The 24,359-nt window shown below is 40.0% G+C and overlaps 1 protein-coding gene across 2 annotated transcripts in view; it reads right to left on the bottom strand.

Annotated features, from left to right (window-relative positions):
• The window catches only part of DIAPH1 (diaphanous related formin 1), a 196,226-nt gene that overhangs the window by 28,216 nt on the left and 143,651 nt on the right, over positions 1-24,359 (bottom strand). For both annotated transcript variants that reach the window (XM_060686588.2, XM_087891213.1), the window contains exons 21-26: positions 16,090-16,329; positions 15,867-15,996; positions 14,715-14,838; positions 10,357-10,522; positions 9,757-9,892; positions 2,376-2,462 (exon numbers count right to left, since the gene is read on the bottom strand). In XM_060686588.2, coding sequence (XP_060542571.1) covers positions 2,376-2,462; positions 9,757-9,892; positions 10,357-10,522; positions 14,715-14,838; positions 15,867-15,996; positions 16,090-16,329 — 883 coding nt within the window. The remainder of the gene's footprint in view (positions 1-2,375; positions 2,463-9,756; positions 9,893-10,356; positions 10,523-14,714; positions 14,839-15,866; positions 15,997-16,089; positions 16,330-24,359) is intronic.

Raw genomic sequence — 24,359 nt, 5'->3', positions numbered from 1 at the left:
TTTCTTGGACTTTGCCAACTTTTATAGACAGTTTATTCCGTCATTTGCCCAAATTGTTCTGCCCAACCAAGCTACTAAAGATGGGTGGACGGGGGAGTGAAGCTCAAGCTCAGTCAGTTGCTGAAGTGGACCATGGAATGCCAAGCGGCTTTTGAGAAGCTCAAGCATCTGTTTGTGGCAGAGCCAGTCCTTAAACACCCGAACCCAGATGAACTGTTCGTCATACAAGCCAACGCCAGCAATGTGGTGATGAGGGCTGCCCTACTTCAAAAGAATGCTGAAGGAAAGCTGCAACTATGTGCCTACACATCCCGTAAACTCATGGACACTGAGAGGTGTTGGGCAGTGTGGGAGTAGGCGGCTTACGTGGTCTGATGGGCACTACTGACCTGGAGGCAGTTCCTAGAAGGCAGTAAGATCCCATTTGAAGTATGGACGGGCTACAAGAATCTAGAGTCCCTGATGATACCGAAGAAGCTTTCTCTGAAGCAAGTATGATGGGCTCAATATTTTAACTGATTATATTTAAGTACTTGCCTGGAGGAAAGAACTTTCTGGCAGACGCATTCTCCCAGATGCCCCAGTATAAAAACACCCAGAAGGAAATAGTTAACTCTATCATCCCTGCCAAGCAACTGGCAGTCAAAACCTCTGACAGGTGGCAGCCACTGAGCACTCCTCAGGTGCCTGACAAAGGGTTGACTCGTCAACTGAGAGAAGCCCTACAAAAGGATGAGTGGCCCATTGGGATGAGATGACAATGAGGGAAGACCTGGCTTGGAAGGAAGACAAACTACATCCTGGCAAGTCTAAGAACCCAGTTCTTACACCAAAGCCATGATGCAAAATCAGCTGGCCACTTTGGCTTTGTAAAGACCCTCCACCTGGTCAGGAGACAGTTTGGGTGGCCCAAAGAGAACAAGGACATAGAGAGCTATGTGATGAGTTGCCCAGTGTGTGCATTTATGAAATAAATGCAAGGAAAAACCCCTGGGCTGCTGCAGCAGTTGGCTGATCCTAGCCAATCATGGGAAGAGATCACTATGAATTTTATTGTGGAATTGTCGGAGAGCGGGGGAAGCATGGTGATTTGGACTGTATTCGACTTGTTTTCAAAGCAAGCCTATTTCATTGTGTGCCCCAAGCTTCCATCAGCCCAGAAGCTAGCCATACTGTTCATACAACACATATACCGGCAACATGGAGTTCCGAAATGCATCATCTCAGACCGGGGGGTACAGTTCACTGCAACGTTCTGGTGCAAGTTTTTAAAGTTGATAGGTTCCTCCCTATCAACTTTAGTTCAGGGTTCCATCTGAATACTAACGGGGTGGCAGAACCGACCAATGAAATAGTCAAACAATAGTTACATTGCTATATGAACTATCAGCAAATGAACTAGGTGGAACTTTTACCATTTGCAGAGATAGCCTATAACAACTCAGTTCATAGCAGCACTGGGCTTACCCCATTCAAACTGGCTACAGGAATAGAGTTTGTGCCCATGCCAGTCAGGTCAGCTTCAGGGTTGACAGAAAGGGTACCCGATGTCAGAAGCAGAATGGGTGAAAGAACAGGATGTTAACGCTCATAGGTTAGTGAGAAGATTCCATGCTAAGCAACCATGAAAAACAGGGGACTGAAGGCTCAAGGAACATGAATAAGGATGTTTGATATCTATGTTTGATATTTTTCCAGGTCTCCTCTTTTTCCCAGGAGGTTGGCATGTCAAGGTTGAACTGCTTTTGAAATGTTTAGGTCTTATCGCTCTTCAACTTGCCAAAAAACTGAGGGGAGGAAAGAGTGAAAGAATGCAGACACTCTAGAGACAGACCATGAGAGCCAATATCCCACCAAGGACACTGATGCAGGTGTCCGACAGAGAAGTGAACTGTTCTCAAAAGAATCGGACAATTCATAATTGGACAATGTGACCAATCTGTGCATTGCACAGGAAAAAACAGAGTTGGTTTTGATTCTTCAGTGCTGAAATGGTGTTATGCTTTTGGAATTTAAATGTTCCTGAGTGTATTTTTCTTGGGTTCGCTAGTCGGACCGTTGACCGCTAGTCGGGCTTTCTCTATTTTATCCCTACAGCCGCTATTTTGAGCCAATGATTGATACTGAATTTTATGGATAAACAAGATTTAACTAATTGATCGAATAACTATATTCTACATTATATTATATAATATATTATATGTATGAAGTACATGGCAGAGACATCAAAGCTTTGTTATCTTCAAAAGGCAAGTGGAATTTTTTTTCCCATTCAATTCTGTCTTCATATTCCAAAACCTAGAGTTGGTTCATAATGGTGCTAAGAAAAATGATTATTTCACACTTGCTTTGAAGACATTTAAGCAAAACCATACCTTGGCGTGGTCCTCTTTTTCTACGGAAGGCTGCACCTGACTGTAAGGCTTCTAGTAGGCTGTCCATAACTCCTGTCTCATCTCCTTCTGCAAGAACACAAAATAGAGATTTCTTGTTATTTTCATTGGCACCTCCATCTAAGAAGTAGCATTATAGACTCAAGACTATGTGTGTTTTGGAATGTGTACTGTAGAAAAGCGAATAACATTGTCATTAAAATATTTCTTGATAAAAACAAAGAAGAGCTGGTCATGTGTGAAAATTTACTATGTGAAGACAACAATACACAAAAATCTTCCTTTCTCTTAAATCGGGAGAAACCTTATATAAAATTGCACAATGGAGGGCTTAAAGAAGAATTTTTTTAAAAAATACTTCCTGGAAGTTTCTGAGGCATTTTTCCTTCTATCAACGTAGCTGTTTTATAAACACACAATTTCCAATTTGGATATAAAACAAAGAGAAATTCCTTATAACATTTCATCTCTTCCTTTATATGTCACAGACATTCTGGTTTAATAGTACAGATATGGTATTACTCTGATGCCTTGAAATCATTAGTATCCTGAGGGGTTTAGAGTTATGCATTTTCCACTGATCTACTTTTCACTTTATACAACAGTCAGAGTATTAAGAAGACTGGCTGAAACAGGCCAGTTAATGCTGTTTCCTTAGCAACAAGCATATTTCTCGTCTCAAAAACAGGAAGAGGAAGAGCACCTACATTGCTCCTGTGATGAAAACTATGTTTTGCCAATGCTGCTTTCTGCTAGACAAGAAGCTGAGCCTCTTTGGAGACAACAATACCATACAACCAAGTATTTACTTAATTGCAGGCATTAGAAAAAGAACAAATGGGTATAAACCATAACTTGGCATCTCTTTCAACAGGAGCAACAAAGCCAGCACTGTCTTAGAGGGCAGAGAAGTACATGTGAGAAGAACTATTGGTGTGTTTGTGTGTAAAACATTTGAAAATAAAATTGTACAAACTCTTCAACACAGACTCTACAAGTATACATTTAAAAGAAAAGTCCCTGAAGACTACAATATTTTCTATTCCATTTGAATGTTTGCCTCCCCCAACTCTCATCAACCTGGCACTGAATGTGTTAACTGCAACTTCATGAGGAGCTTGCAAAATCTGGTTTCCATAGTAACAGTTCCTGACAAAACATAAACCTATAAAATCACATTAGAACATCTGCTCTGGTTTTAGGTAGACTGAATCCATTGTTTGTACTGCCACCTGCTGGACAAAATAAATGGCCAAATGTTACCAATATATTCTGGAAGCCTTCATTAATGCCTTCAAGAACAGAAAACAAAAATGGAGAGAAATTGCCACAGAAACCTTCATTTTTCCAATTCCATCAGAAAGTCTATGGCATGGTTAGTAAAAAGAGATAGGCTCCAATTACAAATGATTCAAATAGTGATTATGAAGTACAGTTTTACAGCACTGGAATTAAAAGGCATTTACAATGCAGTTGCTCATTTCCCATTATTTAAGCAAAGGAAGTAGTGTATGTAGGGTAGATATTTTGAAAGCTATGTTTAGCCTTACATTTACATGTGTGCATACTCACACTCAATATTTTTGCTGATGCAACCTCATGTGGAACATCACATAAATGATCTAATTGTACAAGAAATGATGGATTAAGCTTCTGATTTGTAATTTCAATTACTGTCTTTTTAATAAAAGTGACAAGGTGACAAGTTGTCAATGTATTTGTGTACATTCACATCCCCCAATCTTATCTCAAGTTGACACTGCCTTTAGCAATATATTGTGCTTAGGCATCTCCTGAAAGAAATGGATACAAAGGAGTTTGGAATCATCTGGCAATCAAAAAGGGCCACATGATGATGGAAAAAACCACAAGTGACAGAGGCAGCTAAATAGGCATTCCATCTGCTTGCTGACACATTTGAGGAAAAGTCAGTTATCAAAGGCAAAATTTAAATGCTCTCGTATTTTTCACTCTTGCTCTTCCATCTTGATTATCTAACCTGCATTATATTTTGGGTCTCTCAAAAAAGTACAAAAAGAAAAAAAAAGAATAGTAGTGCTAAGAAATGTGCAGAATTTCAGACAGGAATGTTTTCTGATAAAAGAGACATTAAAGAATTAATTTGGTCCTTATGGATAAGAGTAAAAAAAACCACAGAAAATTATTATTACAACACAGGGCAAGGATTTTAAAGCTCTGTCCCTAAAGTTAAAAGAAGGAAAAGCAGAAACAGAGGAAGAGCCCCTCCCAAGAGAAATAAAGACGTGTCATTACAAGCAGAAAGAAATAATTGTGCTAGAATGGGAATGGTTCCCTGAAACTTATGGAGTCTTTCCTTCATTCTGCCAAGTGCAGATACTTTGCAGAAATATTAAACATTGCAATGTTTCACCACAGTAACTCAAGACAAGGTTGTGGGGGAAGGGGAAAAGAATGTGAAAAAAACCAAATGGCATGTCATTCAGCACAACTTCAAGCAACTCAAAAGGAGACAGAACTGGCAGGAAATTGTGGGAGTCAGGAAATAGAGAGGGATGGTAATTGAGTCAGTGTGTTCCAAGAAAGTGGTAGCCAGTTTTTTTGTTGAAGTAAAAAAACAATAACCAAGAATCATATGGCATCTGAAACACTAATAAATGTATCATCACAAGCTTTTTGTGCTTCTAGGCCAATTCATCAGATGCACGAAGAAAGATCTTGAGAGAGGGATTGCCTATGTATGCAGAATTAATTTTTAGGGCAGAGGAGGGGACAAGTAGGGGGAAGGAGAGAAAAGGCAGGATTGTTTCAAAAGATGGGAGACAAGGAAAAAGGAGTTTTAGATGTTAATAATGAATAACAGTAAAAATAGAACAGACTTTTCTTTCCACCTGTCAGATTTTTGCAGCAAAATTGGCAGATTTTTATCAACCCAAAGTCCATTAAATCTAAGTAAAGGAATGTATTTCGCAGCAAAAAAAATTATCATTTTGTACAAAAAATAGCATAAAATGGAATACAGGTAGGCCTCAAGTTATGAATGTAATGGAGCCTGCCCATTCCATTTGTAACCCAAGGATTTGTGCGAGTGAATCTCATACCTTGAACGTGATCACTCCCTCCTTTCACCCACGCATTCAATAATCAAATGCACAGCTTGTTAAGTGCATATGAGGTATCTCGGAGTGGGGAAGGCCATGGAGGGGCCTAGTGATGTGGAACAGGCCACCTGCTTCAGACTACCCAAGGCCTCTCCCCAACCCACTGAAATATCTCATGCTTCCCACAATTGGTTCTCCCCATCCCAACCTGCTGCGCTGGGTCACTTACCTTGTAAAGATCTGTCTCCTCTCCAGCATCTCTGTTTCTTTGTCTGCTCCCAGAGAGAGTACAGGGAACAGGACGAGTGCACCCAGCTCTGATTCTCTGATCACCAAGCCTGCCTGCCACTTCTGGAGCGGCGGGCAATCTCGGTGAGTCTCCTCCAAAGGCTTCCAGGCTCTGTGCGGAAAAGCGTTTGCACAAAGTGAGGCTTTGGGGCAGCGAACTCGCATTGCTCCAAGCCCCTCATTAGCATGCAACCACTTTTCCCGTGGAGAGTGGAACCTTCTGGGTGCCCTGATTCCGTGGGACGTCAGGCACCCATTCACTGGAAAAGCGGATGGGTGCCTGAACTCGCACAAGACCATGCACCCCAGAAGTTTCCTATGTTTGTCTGAGTGAAAAGTGTTTGAGCAACCGTGGGGTGGGTGGGAGGATTTTGGAAACAGAGCAAAAAGCTCTGTTTTCAAGCAATTCACTCTGTTTCCAACACACATATCCCGGGGCTGCTCAAAAACTTGTCGCCCTGACAGAGACCAGAAACTTCATCTGCATGGAAATGGACTTGAAAATGGAGTAAAAAGCACCCCCTTTCCATGCAGACTACGTTTGCAGTCTCCATCAGGGCGACAAATGTTTGAGTGGCCCTGGGAGGGTTGGAAATGGAGTGTATTGCTCCATTTCCAATTGCCCTAGGGTTGCTCAAACACTTGTTACCCTGATGGAGACTGCAAACGTAGTCTGCATGGAAATGGGGTGCTTGAAAATGGAGCTTCTCTTCAGCAGAGACCTTGAGAAAAGGCCCTTCCTGGCAAAAATGGAGCTCCAGAGTGACGCACGCTCCCTCCGAGGGCGCCATTCTCGGCAGCAAAGGCTTTTTGCAAAGATGGCAAAAGTCTTTGCAAATGGAGGGAAAGCTTCTATGTTCCAGGCCTTCCCGCCATTTGCAAAGCCTTTTGCTGCAGCTCTTATCCAAGCCTCAGTTTGCAGAGAACAGAGGCCTAAAGTACCGTGATCAATAGTGTGAGTTCTCGCGCTACTGATCTAGTGTGATCTTGCAGTACTTGATGCCTCCTTTCTCTGCATACTCACCGAAGGCCTGAAGCACCAAAACAGGCCAAGAAAGCAAAGGCTCTCTACCAGGCCTTCTTTCCCAGAAACTGTTTGTGCTTCTGAAGCCTTTAGAAATTCCACAGAGTTTGCATGCAGTCTCTGAAAACTTTAGAATCCCAGTGCAACTTCAACAGGCTTTGGAAGCCTCACATGATTTGGGAAGCCTTTGGTGGTTGCATGCAAACTCTTGTGGAGCCTCTGAAGCCTTTCAAAGTCATGCCAGGGTTCCAGAGCCTCTGAAGTTCTGCCAGGGTTTCAGAGCTTTCTGAACTTTCACACAACTTCAGAAGGTTTTGGAGTTTACACAGAGCTTTCAAAAGGCACAAGTTGAAGCCTTCTGAAGTTGTGCTGGGCTTCCAGATCCTTAAGAAGCTTTCAGAGATTTTGTGTGAAGTGTCATGGAGTCTCCAGGGCCTTCCAAAGTTGTGGTTTCTGGAGATTTTGGAAGCCTTGCACAACTTAGGAAGCTGGAGCTTCCATAAAAGAATTCCAAAGAATTTGGAATCTCCACACAAACATGCTCCGGGAAACAAGGCCTGTGTGGAACCAGCAGCTGCTTCTTGTGGGCCGCAAGAACTTCTTGACAGCAGGAAAGAAATGCCTGAAGATAAGTGGTGTGCAGCAGATCCTCAAGAGTGCTAGGTGACTGGTATGATGTGACATTTGTGAATGGCAGCAGTGGCAACACGGCTGATGTGGCAACTGGTTGAGGTTACTAATGCCCCTGAGCCTTTACTGCCCCACCCCAAGGCACCCAGTACTCTACTTAATGACCTGCACAATCAAAACCTAGGAGTGCCAGAATTGCAGTCATTGAGGGAAGCAGTCATGTCAACTTACAACTATAATTTGGAGCTTGGTTGTGGTTATAAAGTCAAGGATTAGTATGAAAAATTTCAACTGGAAATGTTAATATAAGCCAATGGATCCACAGAACATAGTCTTCATTAATGACTTCCAAAAATAAGAGCAAGGGAATGTTCATTGCAATATGAAAATAAGATCCTGAGAAATCTTTCACCTGTTTTTTATCAATTAGACAAACATTGTGCAATGTGCTTGCATTTATACTACACAATGTACTCATAAAATGTACTAACAGTCATATTCTAAAAAATGAACAGGGGCAATTTCCTAATAATTACATTAAATACAAGAATTAACTATATTTCACAGATAAAAACTTTTGCTGCATATGAACATGGTAATCATGTACCAAAAAGCTGCATTCAAATAGTTTATTCCTATACTAATACTAATTTCTGCCTTAAATTTCTATTATATATCATGTATAGAATTATATAGAAATAGAACAACAGTATAATACATAGCACGTATTAAGTATGCTTCAAGAGGAGGTTTTGCTATGCATTTTCCAACTTTCCAACTTGTATCCTTTTGGATTTTCAAACATGAATTAGTGAATGTCTGCATATCACAAAAATATTTTAATTAAAAATATTTGTCCATCTGGAAGCATCTTTAAACATTACATACCGTTGAGAGATTATGGAATTTGAAAGTGAGATAAAAATATACAGATGTACAGCTGTCAGTCTGAGAGATGAATATACGTATTCATGTATATGTACAGAATTACTCCACCTTTGAATACCAACTGCTAGGTGACAAAGAATATAGAAACTGCTATGGTCTCCATATCCCTTTTGAGTGCTTTCTGGAGCAGTCTGACTACAATTGTACAGGATTTATTTTGGGCTCTGAAGCCATATGGTTCACAATTTTGTCCACATTATATTTACATATGCCATATTCAGGCATCCTTTTTCTCTAATTAATGCAGACTTTAAAAATACCAGTAGTCCTAAACTTATCACGAGCTGTTTGAAATTTGAAATTTATCATTTGAAATTATGAGATTCCAAAAAAGGGACTTATAACCCAAATTCAATGTTCTGACATCCCTCCTTCCCCAAACGTCATGTGACAGTATTTTGGGTGCTCAGCAACTGGTCCTTATTTATGGCTGTTTGCAGCGTCCAACAGTCACATGACTATGATTTATGATATTTTTGACAGAAATCTTATTTTATTTCCAGTTTCTGGCAAAAAACACCCAATGTCAAACAATGGGTTCATTTAACAAATGCAGCATTTGCTTAACCACCACCACAAAAAAGGTAATAAAATTGGGCATAGTCACGTGGTGACCTACTTTACAACCCTTATAATGTACAACCAAATTGCAGGCTCAGTTATGGTTATTAATCAAGGAGAACCTTTAATAATAATGTATTAAACTTGAATACTGCCTGATTCCCAGCAATTTGGAGCAGCTCACAAGAATCAAGGAAATTGATTCAGACTAGATGGAAAAAAGCAAAGAGTCTCATTCTCTCTCACCAAAGACGTGGATGATGACCCAGGTCTTCATGGCTATTCTGAACAATAGCAGAATCTAGATATGGGAGGGAGGAACCTCATTGCAGAGGGAAGGCATTAAATACAGAGATAACACACTTCCAGGGGCCTAATAGACATTATTTAACTGAAGGAACCAAGAGCATGCCAACCTTGCAAGATCAAATTGGCCAGGCAAATACTATGGAGACAGATGATCCCTAAAGTAAATGCCCTCTAATGAGGCCAATGCAGTCTATTTTAAATCTATTAAGCACAGTCAGTAGTTATCACGGTCAAGTACTATAGCTGCTGACCAGAAATTATCCCTTTTCTGCTGGGAAGAATTTGGATAGGGAGTAAAAGGCAAGTGGACAAGGACTGGGAGACCTTAAAAAGAACTTGTAGACCAGATGGGAAATCCCTATAGACTTTGGGTCAAAGCCCATTGTGAAGACTGGATGGACCCTGAGCCACAATCAAATAGTACCCTTATGATATTACCAAGTAAGAGAAGTCTCTTCTTCCCATCTCAGTTTTCCACTGAGATAAGAAATTTACACAAACTGCAATATTCATGGTTCAGTACCTGCATTCATATCAATCAGTTGTTCTCTCTTCTTTTGCTTTTCCTGACGTTCTTTCTCTGCTTTTTCTTTTGCTAATTTAGCTCTGCGCATCTTCTCCTCCATCTCACGCCTTTTCTGATTCTCCTTCACAGCTTGCTAAAAATAAGATGGTGATAAGATACACAAATGGAGAATCATAACAACGAATTTGCTGTGTTGTTATGATATAGATCATATTTTTCATTTAGCAGAATAAAAGACTGCAGTGCTGGCTACCATGCAAAACAAAGTAAACAGTGATGGGTTTATGAATGATAGATTTATTTACTACTTTTATCCATAAAAATTAATGGAATCACAAAATATATAGGTAATGTATCCCTGAGAACCAAATGCTGGAGGTCCAAGAACATATAAAAACACAATAGGAGCAAAATATGCAACATATGCAACAGAAAATAGCCACCTTCTTATGTCATACAATTTGAGTTTGTTTCAAAGTATTTTACCTGTTGCTTTGTTTGATGTAAAAAGCACAGTTCAAATAAATAGTGGCTGATATTGTAATTAAATACGTAATATGAAATTACATATTGTAATTAAAACAGATGGATGCTCACCACAAACATATTTTTGAAATTGCGCAGATTTGTGAAGAACTCCTCAATAGATATCTTATTGGTGTCAAAGAGGAAGTATTGTCCTAATTCCATATAAAGATTTTCCATATTTGCATGCATCATTCGTAACTTCTCATACTGTTCTTGGGCTTCCTTAACAAAGCTGTAAGACTAGAGTTAAAGACTTCTAACAAATTGTAAACATACTTTATGACAATAAGTCAATTGCTTTGAAGTTGCTAAGAGTTTGGCTTTTGTATTTTTAGTTTCAGATTCTTATCCCATCCTTTTATGCAAAAAGCAGTTTGACAAAATAACACCATATAATTAACTATGAGGAATTAAACACAGTACTAATGTAACAAAGCTCTTTTTTGCAAAAATAAATTCTGATTAGGTCATTGTGATTCACCTCATTTTTATATTCCATTGACTTCTAGCCATTGGAAATACCATCGCTGACTGTAAATAATTTACTTCCCTGACTGCAACTCTTCATAGGGCACAAAGGGAGGACTCAGCTACAGCTGCTTTACCTAGGGGGGCTTTAAGCAATCATAGTTATTTTAAAATTTCAATTTACTGAAATGATTGTATCAATCAAGTGTTAATTTATTATTAAATCTATTTTAAATATACTGCAGGTTATTAATCCATAATTTATATGAAATAATTCGTAATTTTAAAGAGCAAAGTAAAATTCAGTACATGAATAAGCAGCCTTTCATTACACAAGATCATCTGGGTACTTGCTGCCTTATCTTATCAATAATCATCTGTTGGAATAGCATCAAATGTGAGGGATACCTGCACATTCTCCAGTTCATTGGGCTCTCTTGAACACCAAAAGAAGTTTATTTCTAGAGGCATGACTCCTTACACTTCTGGTGATAATAATACCCTTAATTCATATGTTCAAGATTACAATAAAGAGAATCCTTTCTATTGGTTTTAATGGCTACTATTTTTTTCCCAGAGTCCTTTTTGAATCTCCCTTGCAAAGGCTGTAATATATAAATGAAGATGGTGTGCTCCTGTGATGTCCAAAGCATTTTCTAAAACCATATTCAAGAGGTCTACCACATTAATTGCTAGGGAAGCATTCACGAAGAAATGGCATTCCAAAGTGAAAAATGCTTGGGGGGTGGGGGGGTGGGGAACGGGACTTAGCATTCTCTATTACAAGTGAATGTTTCTAGTTATCCTCCTCTCAGCATTTATTCATTCAAAAAAATAATTATCTATGTATTAATGTGTAGGCCTGTGGCTCTCCAAACCATTATATTACAACATTCAGTAATTGAATTTTTGGTAGGAATTCCATCCCCACTCCATCCTGCAGCAAAGAAAGATGGGCACATCATGTAAAATCCAATAACCATTCAAAATAAACAAATAAGCCAGTTACAGGTAAGCAATCTATTGTTATTCATCAACTTCATTCATCTCTATGTATCACTCACATTGGAGTATAGCAAAATTACCTAGGAGGTGGGCCAAGAAGTCCTCAATAAAAGATGTTCCAACCCTTTCTAGGGCTGTCTAAAGTTACATCTTAGAAATGTAATAAGCATCTTTCAGCAAATTTTGTAGAAGTTGTTCTTGTGAAAATGACTTAGATGGCAGGCACATATGAGAGGCAAGAAAATATTAGCTTACTAAAAAAATGTTGCCATGCCAGTTTTGTTCCTTTATAAGAAATTACCTCTAAATTCATTAAGCAAGTGAGCAAATTCTCTTTCTCTTTCACTATTGGGAGAATGGTAGAAAACAATGCCCTGCTGAAATGAGAAACAGATATTAACTTTCTATATGAGAGTAATTTCTAATCACAGTATCATTTTGTTCCATGATTACTAAGATACCTAAATCTAGAGGGAAAGATGTTTGCCACTCCAAGACCACTATCAAAAACAAATTTTTGTAAACAACCAAAGAGAAATGGTAGCCAGAGATCAAGTGATTTATATATTATGTTAAAATTACTCAAAATCTCAAGTGAGGATTTAATTATGGTATTTCAGGATATAATTTGGCCTGGAGGCCGGGCGGGCCTGGATGGGGAGAAACAGGCTCCGACTCAACCCTTCCAAGACCGAGTGGCTGTGGCTTCCGGCGTCCTGATATAGCCAGCTGGTGCCATCGCTGGTTATTGGGGGCAAATCACTGGCCCCCACGGAGAGGGCTCGCAACTTGGGCGTCTTCCTGGATGCATGGCTGTCTTTAGAAGAGCATATGACGGCTGTGGCCAGGGGGGGGGTTTATCAGGTCCGCCTGATACGCCTTTCTGGATCGGGACTCCCTACGCACGGTCACTCAGGCACTCCCTACTTCCCGCCTGGACTACTGCAATGCTCTCTACATGGGGCTCCCCTTGGGGTGCACCTGGAGGCTCCAGCTGGTCCAGAATGCGGCCGCGCGGGGGATTATGGGAGCGACGGGGCGCTCCCATGTGACACCTCTCCTGCGCGAGCTGCACTGGCTCCTGGTGGTCTTCCGGATGTGCTCCAAGGTGTTGGTGACCACCTTTAAAGCGCTCCATGGCTTAGGGCCGGGGTATCTATGAGACCGCCTTCTGCCACAAATAGCCTCCCACCGGCCAGTACGCTCGCACAGAGAGGGCCTCCCCAGAGTGCCGTCCGCCAGACAATGTCGGCTGGCGACCCCCCAGGGGGAGAGCCTTCTCTGTGGCGGCACCCGCCCTCTGGAACAACCTCCCCCTAGAGATACGCACAATACCAGACCTCTGGACTTTTCGTAGGGCCCTGAAAACTCATTTATTTTACCTAGCCGGGTTGGCTTGATCCCATCCGTTTCGGTTTTAATTTGAAATTGGTTTTAATTGGGTTTAAAACAACCCAATTAAAACCAATTAAAACCAATTGGGGCCGAAATTATTTAATTACCTTTTAAACTATTTTTTAAATTTTGTATGCTTTGTTTGATCTCGGCTGTTCACCGCCCTGAGTCCTGCTGGAGAAGGGCGGTATACAAATCAAAATAAATAAATAAATAAATAAATAAATAAATAAATAAATAAATAAATAAATAAATAAATTGTGCCATTTTGCCTAGTATCAATTAACCACAGGATGATAAACTAAATGTCCATGCTACATTGATGTATCCAGGATTTCTGTGAGTTCAGCTATGGAATATTTTGGAAGAATAGGTTACGCAGGTGCAACCCCAGATGTATAGACTATGACAAATAAGCTTTATTTATTCATACCTAGTTCTACTGCCTGCAAATCACCCAAAGAGACACCAGGAAGGAGTTTACACTTTGTGCTTTCAACTGTTTGAATGGGAGTCTACTCAAAGCAAGACTCTTATTTTCATTTGGGCCCCAAAATAAGGCTTATTTGGGGGGGGGTGTCTTATTTTTTTTCCACATATGGGAGGGCTCACTTCTGCTTGCTTGTGGTGGGGCAGGAGGCCGCATGATGCGCCAGTGCCCCTGCTGCAAGGCAGGGGGGACCTGCCCCACATGCCCCGCACCAGCTTACCTCAAGGCCCCCACAGCCAGGCCATCCATGCCCTGATACCTGCCTCGCCTCACAGGCCAGATAGCTGCCTCGCCTTGCGGCACACCACTCAACCTCCTCCACAAGCAAGCAGAAGTGGGTCGGTGGCCACATGGGCTCCTGCTGCACATGGTTGCTGGTGTTGTACATGTGAGGCAGGTGTCGGGGCATGGATAGCCTGGCTGCGGGTGCCCTGAGGTAAGCCAGTGCAGGGTGCGTGGGGCAGCTCCACCACCACCCTGGTTCTCCTTGTGGACATGACATCGCAAGCAACCAGACAGGATGGGCAGGTGGTCGGCTGCGCAGGTTCTTAAGTAGGCCTTATATTACGCAAATGCGGAAAAACATGCTAGGGCTTATTTTCAGGATATGTTTTATTTTCGGGGAAACGGTATATGTTACTTGCTAAGGGTTCCTATTACTGTCATTACCTTGTGAAAAATGAGACAATTCCTCTTTTGATACAGTGTATCTTTCTAATACTATTAAAGTATGTCAATAAACAGTGATATATAAATGCCACTTTAAGAACCTTAAAATATAAAATTTGCTTTATAATGAAAATGAGGATTCTCAGAAAAAATAATACAAGAATGGGAATTCATTATTCAAAGTCTGGTAATACTTGCATCAGTAAGTACCTATATTGATAGCTTTAGAGAACTTGCTTTTTCTAACAGCTGATCTTTGCAACCATCCCACTGCTGAGCACTCTGCTCAGTGTTTTCCTCATTCTGAAACCAGTGATTTTATCCCTCAGTATCATATATAAGATTCTTTCTTTCATAGGTTATTTTCAACATTTCTCAGTGCATATTTTTGAAGGATATGGTCATTTTCTCCACAAATTTGTCCTTCTCTTCTGTTCTACTGGGAAAATTGTTAACATCATGCTGTAGATCTGAAATCTGTTTGTTCATCTGATCCAGATTTTTCCGCAAAATTTCAGCAGAAACTTGGGGGGGGGGGAAGAGACAATGTAGCAGAATTGCAGAAACAATTAACATCAACTAAAATAATAGGTTTTATTTATTGTAGTCACATTCTCTAGGAAGCCATGCAAGTATATTCTTTGGACTACCCGCTTCCCTTAAATGGGAAGGGTTAGTCTGATTAATATTATTTCATGGGACAGTTTCTACTGTCAAGTTGAACAGGAAAGAAAACTTAGGAAAGGTAAAAAAAAAACTTACAGTAGTAGAAAAAAGTAGGGTTATGCTCCCTACTTGGTATAAAACTCAAATCTGATGTAAAATAGGGTAATAGAAAGTATGTATTTCTAACTTGTCTTATTTCCAATTCAAAAATTATTTTAGAACTCTGCCTATAATATATGGACTGCAGCTCCAGCATACAATGGAATGGGCAGGATATTGTGCTGCAGTCGAAATTTAAGATTTTTAAAAATCTTTTTTGGCTCAAAACTGCTCCTCAACTACTTGGTTAGGAATTAGTAGTATTGAATTCATGGATTTCCAAGGGCCAACTTTAAAGTAATTGGAAGTTAAGCAACATACAAATTTAATAATAAACAAAAACAAATGACAGGGTGATAAGTGTAGGAAGTGAAAAGTTCCTTTTTGAAATGACAAGAGATCTTTAAATGAGTCACTTTGAATAGTGAGATACACAGCATATAAATTAAATTAAATAAATAAATAAATCCCAGCTACACTACTTGTATGCATTATAAAAAATCACAAGCCGAGGCAGTAGGCAATACATAATATCAGCAATCTGCTGATATTCCAACTCTGTTATTCTGTTATTTTCAATTTAATTTGGCATATTTTTTTCAAATGTTTATGAGAAACTAAGGAAGAAACAAGAATTGGGGAGAGTTGAAAATACTTTGATTCATCATTAAGAGCATGTGACAGAGTTTCAAATAGTATTCTGAACAGAATTCCAAACAAAATGCCTATATGGTGACAACAAAGAAAAGGTTGCAATCTTAAAACACATACACATGCCAAACAGTACCTTGACAAGCTTTCTCCACATGGATGAGTTCATCAGGAAAATTCAGGATATTTGGATATTGCAGTTCACATGTTTCTGCCAAGAAGTGAAGTAAGGTCATCTTCTGATCAGTTGACTTTGTGTCACGAAGCTAGAAGATATGAACAAGACTACTGGTGAACAATGCAGAGGCAGATGTTTATTATTTTTTTATTCCTCCCCAGGCTTTTCTCCTCATATTTACCTTGCAAACAAAACTAATGTTGAATCCAAAGGCACCAGCATTCATAGAGCCAGAATTCATGTAGTTGCCCACAAGGAGGATAATGGAGAGAAGACTACCAAAGTTCTCACTATTGCGAAGTTCCTCACAGGCTGCTGTAACAGCAACAATATCTGGCTTTATGTTTTCTACCTGCTCATTAAACTGTAGCTTGAAGAGTATAGCATTGAGTCTTGATAGCAGACGGGAAACTGAACTAATCTGTGAAGAAAAAGAGACACAGTTACACAAAGAGAAAGGAATAAGGATATTAGCTTAAAGGAAGGAACACAGGAGATCTGAGCAAGAGAAGACCCACATAAGTATAGTTTACCAAAGATGAATTCATTGAATACAATGTAGCAACATGAAGTTGAAAAACATTCCCAAGAAATATTAGATGGCTTAAAGGAATTTGCAAATCCTGGAGGTACAAAAATTCAGAGGTACAAAAATGGCTAGATAGCAGCAAAATCTAGAGAAAACTTTTTTTGCCATCTAGTCATTGTCCTGATTTTGCAACTGAGATCTAACAGCCCTGGTAAAACCTATATATAGAAACAAATACATAGCTTTTTCCAGTTGTAATAACAAGAGAACAGAATGGGTAAGAATGGGAAGCATCAATTTGTTGCTATATTTGGAAAGAGAGTGTAGAAGATAGACAAAAACACTCTATTGTTTCCTCTCCCAAATCCACAGCAACTAAAAGTCTAAGAATCTAATCTGAGAAAATTTGCAGTATTTACTCAATGAATTTGATATAAAATAATATGTTGAATATTAGGAAAAAGTAGTATATGGATGATCGGAAAGACCTTGACTGAGTTCAACAATGATGGTAGTGCTCTCTTCTCAGATAAAAACTTATTGTGTTTTATACTGGCCTTTAGAGTATGGGAAAAGGAATAAGAGGAATTGAACTCTTAGCAGGTATAAACAAAAATGGACATTAGGGAAATATTGTGGGATAGCTCCCATGACTGGAATATAAGAATGAACATAGATGATAATTGCTGTAAAAAATAAAAGATCTGCGAGTAGCTGGTCTTTCAAATAACTCCAGTGAAGGAGAGTATGGGAGATCATCCACAACTGCTCTGAATGGCAGCTCATGAAAAGATAATAAAAATTTCATGAAGCACAAGGAGCCAAGAGACATCTTTGCTCTTCAGTAAAATCTTTGCTCTTTGCTCTCAAAGCCTTTCATAAGGATAGTAAACCATCCAAACCCACTTTCTAATCACATTCAGAAATATTCAATTTAATCTCTTTATTGATAGTAGAGATCTTCAAAATTGCAAGCTTAAGTTGACATCTGGGGAGTTTTACCTATTTTGAATTTAAGAAATTTTGAACAAGAATTTAAAGTAATACACAACTGGCAAAAACCAAATAAAATAAAATATTTTGATTTAAGAACATTTTAAATGGTTTGGTGTATTATTTTTGCTGTAAGATTTGAAAACCAAATATATAATTAAATAATGTATTTATGGGAAACAACTGAAATGCAACTACAGGTAGTCCTTGACTCACAGCAGTTCATTTACTGACCATTCAAACTTACAACAGCACTGAAAAAGTTATGATCATTTTTCACACTTATGACCATTGCAGCATCTCCATAGTAAAGTGATCAAAATTTAGACACTTGGCAACCGACTCATATTTATGATGGTTGCAATGTCCTGGAGTCATGTGATCAGCTTTTGCAACCTTCTGACAAGCAGTCAATGGGGAAGCCAGATTCACTTAACAAGTATATCATTACTTAACTTCAGTGATTCACTTAACAACTCTGGCAAGAAAGGTTGTAAAATGGGGCAAAATTCACTTAACAAATGTCTCACTTAGCAACAGAAATTTTGGGTTCAATTGCAGCTGTAAGTCGAGGACTACTTGTAATTCCATAATTAATAACTGAGGCTTGATGAAGCTTGCAAATGGATACTAGAAGGAACTAAAGGACCAGGCAGAAATGAGTTAAAATGGTTAAGCCAGCTATAACTTTTTTTATCTTAAAACTGAAATATTAATAATAGAAAGGATACAAATTTCAATAGACAAACCTTTAGAAGATGAGAAAAACTAAACACATTCATCTTGGACATTATAATTTGAAGACATGGAAAACATAATTGTGATTACCAAAATGGAAATACAAAAGACAAATAAAAAAAGGATTTGAACATGGAACAGCTGCAACAAGAAATTCTAGACAATGCTACTATGGGAAAAACAGGACATGCAGAAAGAAATTCTGGATGATACTTCTTTATGGGATTTACTAGTTGGCTGGTGAAAGCTCTGAGGACTCCTTTCAAATGCCAAAAAGTGATGAAAGATCAAATCCTGTGATACCATAATGATTTAAAGGTCAAAACTGTTCATCAGGTAATTCCTAATGGACCTTTTGCTAAACTAGGATTGAAAAGATGATTTCTGAATTGTGTATCCATAAAAATTAGGCTCTGGGGAGAAGAGTTTTCTTATTTGTAACTTTACAAAAGGGTGAAAATATATTAGCTTATGCTTGGTATGGTAAAGGCTGGATGCCACTTCTTCCTTATTGTCTATATTGCCTTTTTCTTTCTTTTTTTCAACTATTTCCCCCTGCACCTTCTGGATTTTTTTTCTAGTTTAGTTTCTATTTTTTTTCTCTGTTTATTAAAAACTTCAATAAAATTATTAACAAAAATGGAATATAAGAACTGAACAATGTTCACACAAGTACTTCTGTTTTTACTTGGAAACCGCTTCTGGACTTTGTGCTTGAGGTTGAAAAAAATGAAAATTTGATTTTGGGTTTTATTGATTAGATAGATCTGTTGTTATAGAAATGGCTAGTTTATACTGCTATGCAAAAGTAAAAAGTTGAGATTCGATGTTACTTCTTATTCTACTGCACCAAAGGGAGTCAGAAGTCAATGCCTTTTTTCCTTCTTCTCTTTTTCCCTCTCCTATTTTTCCTATTATTTTGTCTTGTATTTTTGTATTTTATATTATAAACTAATAATAAAAAGGATTGAGATGGCTAAAAAAAAAAGAGAACTGAACAATGCACACAAATAATACAAAAGGAAGAGAATTTGCACTATAATACTAGAATTATCTACTGCTGATTCAGAATCCTAAAATAAATAAACTTAGCAAGATTATTGAGGAAATCAGAGTTAAAATAAGAGGAGGCATAAATAAAAGATACACTATTATTGTCATCAGATACTGCCATCCAAAAAAAGATGATGATGCTTCCAGAAATGTCACATGTGATCCTTCTAGGAAATTCCTGACTTGTCTTGCTGATAATTTGCTTCTTCAAAGAGTGAAGCAACATACAAGTCAGTGGTGGGTTGAAGAAGGTTTGTTGCGAAATGAGGGAAGAAAGAGTAGAAGACCAACTCTGAATGTAATTAAAATTCCTTATTTTAATGCTTTCTTTAAGGAAAACATGTATATGTATGATTAATTATGTATAAGAAAATGTACATTTTATATTATGTGTATAAGAAATAAAACTGAAAAACTTTTCAAAAAAAAAAAAAAGTCAGTGGTGGGTTGCTACCGGTTCACCCCAGATCGGGCTAACCGGTAGCGGCGGGAGGCTCTGCCTACCTGCCCGGACGTTTCTGCACATGGGCAGAAATGTTGCGTGCACACGCAAGTGCATCCACTAGGAAACCAGTAGCGACGGGTTTTGAAACCCACCCGATACAAGTGATCAACTATCCTTAAATCAATGTTAACCAACCTAGATGACTTAATTAAGAAAATGGAAGGCGAATGAATGCTGGCTGAAAGTGACCATGTAATACTGGAGATATTGATTTGAAGGGAAATTAAATCCAGGTACCAAGAAAGTGGACTTTAACCACTGGAGATAAATTATAAGTAGAATTTAAAGCTGGATTCTACATGGTAGGAATTCAGGAAAATACAATAAAACCACAACAGCAAACAACCTAGAGGAGAAGGAGGAGGAAGCAGAGGGTGCCAATATGGAAGCACAAAACACTTAAGTGAAAATCTAAAATAAAAATGGCATTTATAAAGAGTAAAAATCAAGATAGGTTACCAAAGAAGAAACACAGGTAGTTTGGAATTGTAGACATGCAATCAGACAAAATAAAATTTAGAATGATTTGAGTTTGCCAAAGCATGCAATAGTTAATAAAATGCTTCCTCATAGGTTTAAAATAAAAAAATAATAATTTATACATCAGCTTTCAAGGAATGGCAAAATGCTAATAGGAAATAAAGAACATTTGCCTTCATTTGTGAAAGAACATTTGCTTTACTTTTTTCCAATAAGAGGATGTGTTCCTCAAAGCAGAATTAAGAGGCAGGATTAAAGCCTGACATTGATAAAAAAATTTTGTCAGGGAGTAATTATTCACTTTTAATGTTTTAATCTAGAGCACTGAAAGAAGTTGCTTATGGACCAGCTTCATCTTTGTATATTATTTGAGAAATCCAGGATAACCGATGAAGTGCCAGATGACAGGATAAAGGCAAATATTACTATATAGAGATAAAAAGAGAATCTAAAGAAATCCACACCAGTCAGTCTGACATCAATAGCTGGGAGGTTTGTAGAGCAGGTCATGAAGTAATCTGTAACCATCTTGAAAACAATATTACGATCACTAGAAGTCTGTGTGTGTATTCATCAAGAACAAGGTTTACTAGACTAACCTTATCTTATATTTGATGAGCTGGATATCATGACAATTAAGCAGAAATAGAGCTGATCTGAAAACTGTACTCAAAGAATGCTCATCAATGCTTCTTCCTCAAGCTGGAGTACGTATCGAATGGGACACCACAAGATTCAGTCCTGGGCTCTGCACTCTTCACCATTTTTATTGTAACAATTTGCACTTGGCACAAAATTGGATGGGATAGCTAACACCCTAAAAGATAGAAATAATACTTAAAGTAAGTAAGGTAAAGGAATGCAATTTAAGAGAGAGGAAAACAATATTAAACATATAGAAAAAATTCAAATGGACTATTGTGTGCATTATTTGAATAATGCAAATTTGGTTTGGAATTTGAGATTTGATTTATTACTTGTGAAAAAGTTCTTTGGTTATACACTGAATTATGCAGCTGTATGACAATAGTTTCAAAAACCAAAAAAAGAAATTTTTGGCTGCATCAGTAGAAACTTAGTTTCTAAATCATTTCATTTTGCTCTGCAGTAGTCTACCTGTCAACTCTGAAGCTGGCCTAACTGTAGCCATTTTCTTTTCTGTAACTTTCCTCTAAGGAGGTTTCTCTTCGCATTACTTCAAGGCTGACACAGCCTGGAGCTAAGGGGTGTTGTAGCCAAAATAAAAAATTTTCTCCTGGGAATTAAGGGCATTCATGCAGGTGTTGGAAGGTAGAGACAGAAGTCACCTAGCAACTGGACTATGTGCTGATTGGACCATGTGACTGGTGACTTTGGGGGGAAGTGACAAAGTTTTACTTTTAATTGGGTGTAAAACCGGTGGGAACTTAGAGCTGGTTTTCCACCAAGTTTGTGCCAGTGTGATATGTCCCAATAAATGTTCTTCGAGGAATATGCTTGCCTAGGAGTTCTCATAGTTGGTGATGTATTACTTGGAACCTTGACCAAACTCTAAGGCTCTAAATCGGAGTTGCTGTCAAGGGTCCTGAACTCTGGTCGCTTATCCGGTCTACCCAGGTAGCATAAAAGACTCAGGGAAGATGGAGAAAGAAACCGGAGAGACGACAAGTGCCGGCGAAGCCTGTGGGGGAGTGGAGAGCCCACCATTCCCCTTGACGCCCCAGTTAGTAGCAGTGGCTGCAGCCGAAGTCGAGTGCCAGCTGGGGACCCGGCCCAAGGTGGACATCAAATGGCTGGCTTCCAAGTAACTTTACCGGGTGGAGGAGGATCTGGAATCCAACTAGCTTCCCAGGGCCAAATAAGGGAGAGACCGGTCACATCCATGAGGGAAGCGAGAATGGTGACCCTGGAGTGGAGGTCGACAGGACCCCTGGATTTAAACAAGTCGGGAGAATGGAAATACCAGACTCGCAGCCAAACCCTGGAGGGATTACCCAAAAGATTCAAACAGATGTATCCCAGCAGCATTGGCCAGTTGCAGCAAACCGGCCATGTGATGGCAGTCCTTGACCAGCTGACTTTTACATTTCCCCTGGAGCAGGACCAGTCTACCCAAGGTGCAATGCCTCAAGCCCTGCATTCAGTGCAACATGGGATGTAGCCAAGACTGCCCGGGAGGAACCGATCAACTCTTTGGATGACCCGAACTACCAGCCCTCCACCACCGCCATCAGCTTGGTTGAGTCCCAGTTCTTATTGAAGCCCACCCAGGCACAGAAGACCAGCCAGCCCCCAGGCCAAACCCCGCTGCCAGCATCTGGGGAGGTGCCCCCTGGATGGGCCTACTACCCTGGACAAGGCTGGGTCCAGGTCCAGGCATAGTAGATTCCAGCCCCGCTGGCACCGCCACAGCCACTTCGGCCCAGAGGGGAGGCTCCACTGCATTTTTGAGTGGTGTTTGATGGGAGCCTGGATAAATTGGCTTTCTTTTTAAACCGAGCATGGGCTCACATCAACCGCTATGGAGACAACTACCAAGACAACTGAGAAATAGTTTCCACCCTCACTGACAACAAGGGGGCTCCTGAGCTGGGGACTGTCAATGATTTCCTACAAGAATTAAGGAGCCAATTCAAGGATGTATCCCACGGGCAAGAAGGAAAGGCAGAAATCAAGAAAATCAAACAGAGATGCCACCTATTCAAGGAATACGTCTAGGAATTTTGGAGAATCGCCAGAAGCTGAGGCGGTGGCCCGAACTGCTGCTGGTCCATTTACTTTAAAGAGGGCCTGGACAAAGAACTGCTCCAAATCTGCCTTTGCCGGAGAGTTCCAGATCGCATCCATGACTGGTACCAGATGGCTGTAGCAATGGACCTCGAATTACGGTGACACCAAAGGAGATCCCGGAGCGGAAACCTAAGAAGCAATTGGAACGGTGATATAGCCCATGCCACTAAGAGGAACTCCACGATGCCCATTAAATGCTTCCGGTGTGGACAACAGGGTTACCAAGCGTCTAAGTGCTTGGCCCCAACCCCAGTGCCACAAGCGAGATATCAAACTGCCGCAAAGCCAAAGAGACCATTGGGAAAGACCACGGAGAAAGGGAAATTCACCCAACAAGTCATTGAGGTCTCCCCTCCCCAAAAAGGGGAAGAGGGAACTACGGCCCCTAAGGTTGCACCACTTATGAGCGGTGATAGCAGTGACGACAGTGAGGATGACCCGATGGTAAGTGAAGCCATCACTATTAAGTCAAAAATAATGGAGCCAGAGACAGGAGGCCAAGGGGAAGTGGAGACCATCATAGACATGGGCTGCACCCATTGCCGGGAAGCCGCTTCACAGTCGCTAAGCTGGCCATCAAGACAAATCCCCTAGCAAGCCCTTTACGATTCGAGCAGGTCGATGGGTCACTAGTAGGGGGGAGCCCAGCTACGCTTGTCACCGAATCCGTCAAACTAGAGATGGGATGCCACTGGGAGCTGATTCGGTTCATAGTGGTGCCAAAAATGACAGAGTCCATCATACTGGGACTGCCTCGGTTAGACAAATGGAGCCCAATGATTACCTGGGAAGGGGGCTGTCACTGTGTTAAGTGTTTGCCAGCTGAGCTTCCATCCTAAGGCTTACGGTAGCCTGGCCAGAGAACCTTATCCGCTTCGACAGGGGCTACCGAAAATTAAGGCTAGTGGTGGGTCCAAACCAGGGGTGAAATCCAGCAGGTTCTGACAGGTTCAGGACAACCAGTAGCAGAAATTTTGAGTAGTTTGGAGAACCGGTAGCGTAAATTTTGAGTAGTTTGGAGAACCAGCAAATACCACCTCTGCCTGGTCCCAGAGTGGGGTGGGAATGGAGATTTTGCAATATCCTTCCCCCAGGAATGGTGAGGGAATGGAGATTTTGCTGTATCCTTCCTCTACCACGCCCACCAAGCCACACGCCCACAGAACCGGTAGTAAAAAAATTTGGAAGCCCGACAGAGCTCCGGATCTGGGACGTTTCTGCTTTAAGCAGAAGACGCGGCAACCACCCCTGCAAACAACGCTTGGAATAAACATCATTCGGAAGCAGGCTGAGCAAACTCAGGAGAGATTAGATCTGCAAGTACTGAACTTTAACTCCAAATGTGTATTACTTCCTTCTGACTTATTAAGGGGAGAAAGTGAAA

This window comes from Pantherophis guttatus, chromosome 3 (genome assembly GCF_059756535.1).
Source record: "Pantherophis guttatus breed Tessera chromosome 3, ASM5975653v1, whole genome shotgun sequence".
Lineage (NCBI taxonomy): Eukaryota > Metazoa > Chordata > Lepidosauria > Squamata > Colubridae > Pantherophis > Pantherophis guttatus.
The sequence above is the reverse complement of the archived record's forward strand: the minus strand, read 5'-3'. Positions and strand labels throughout refer to the sequence as shown.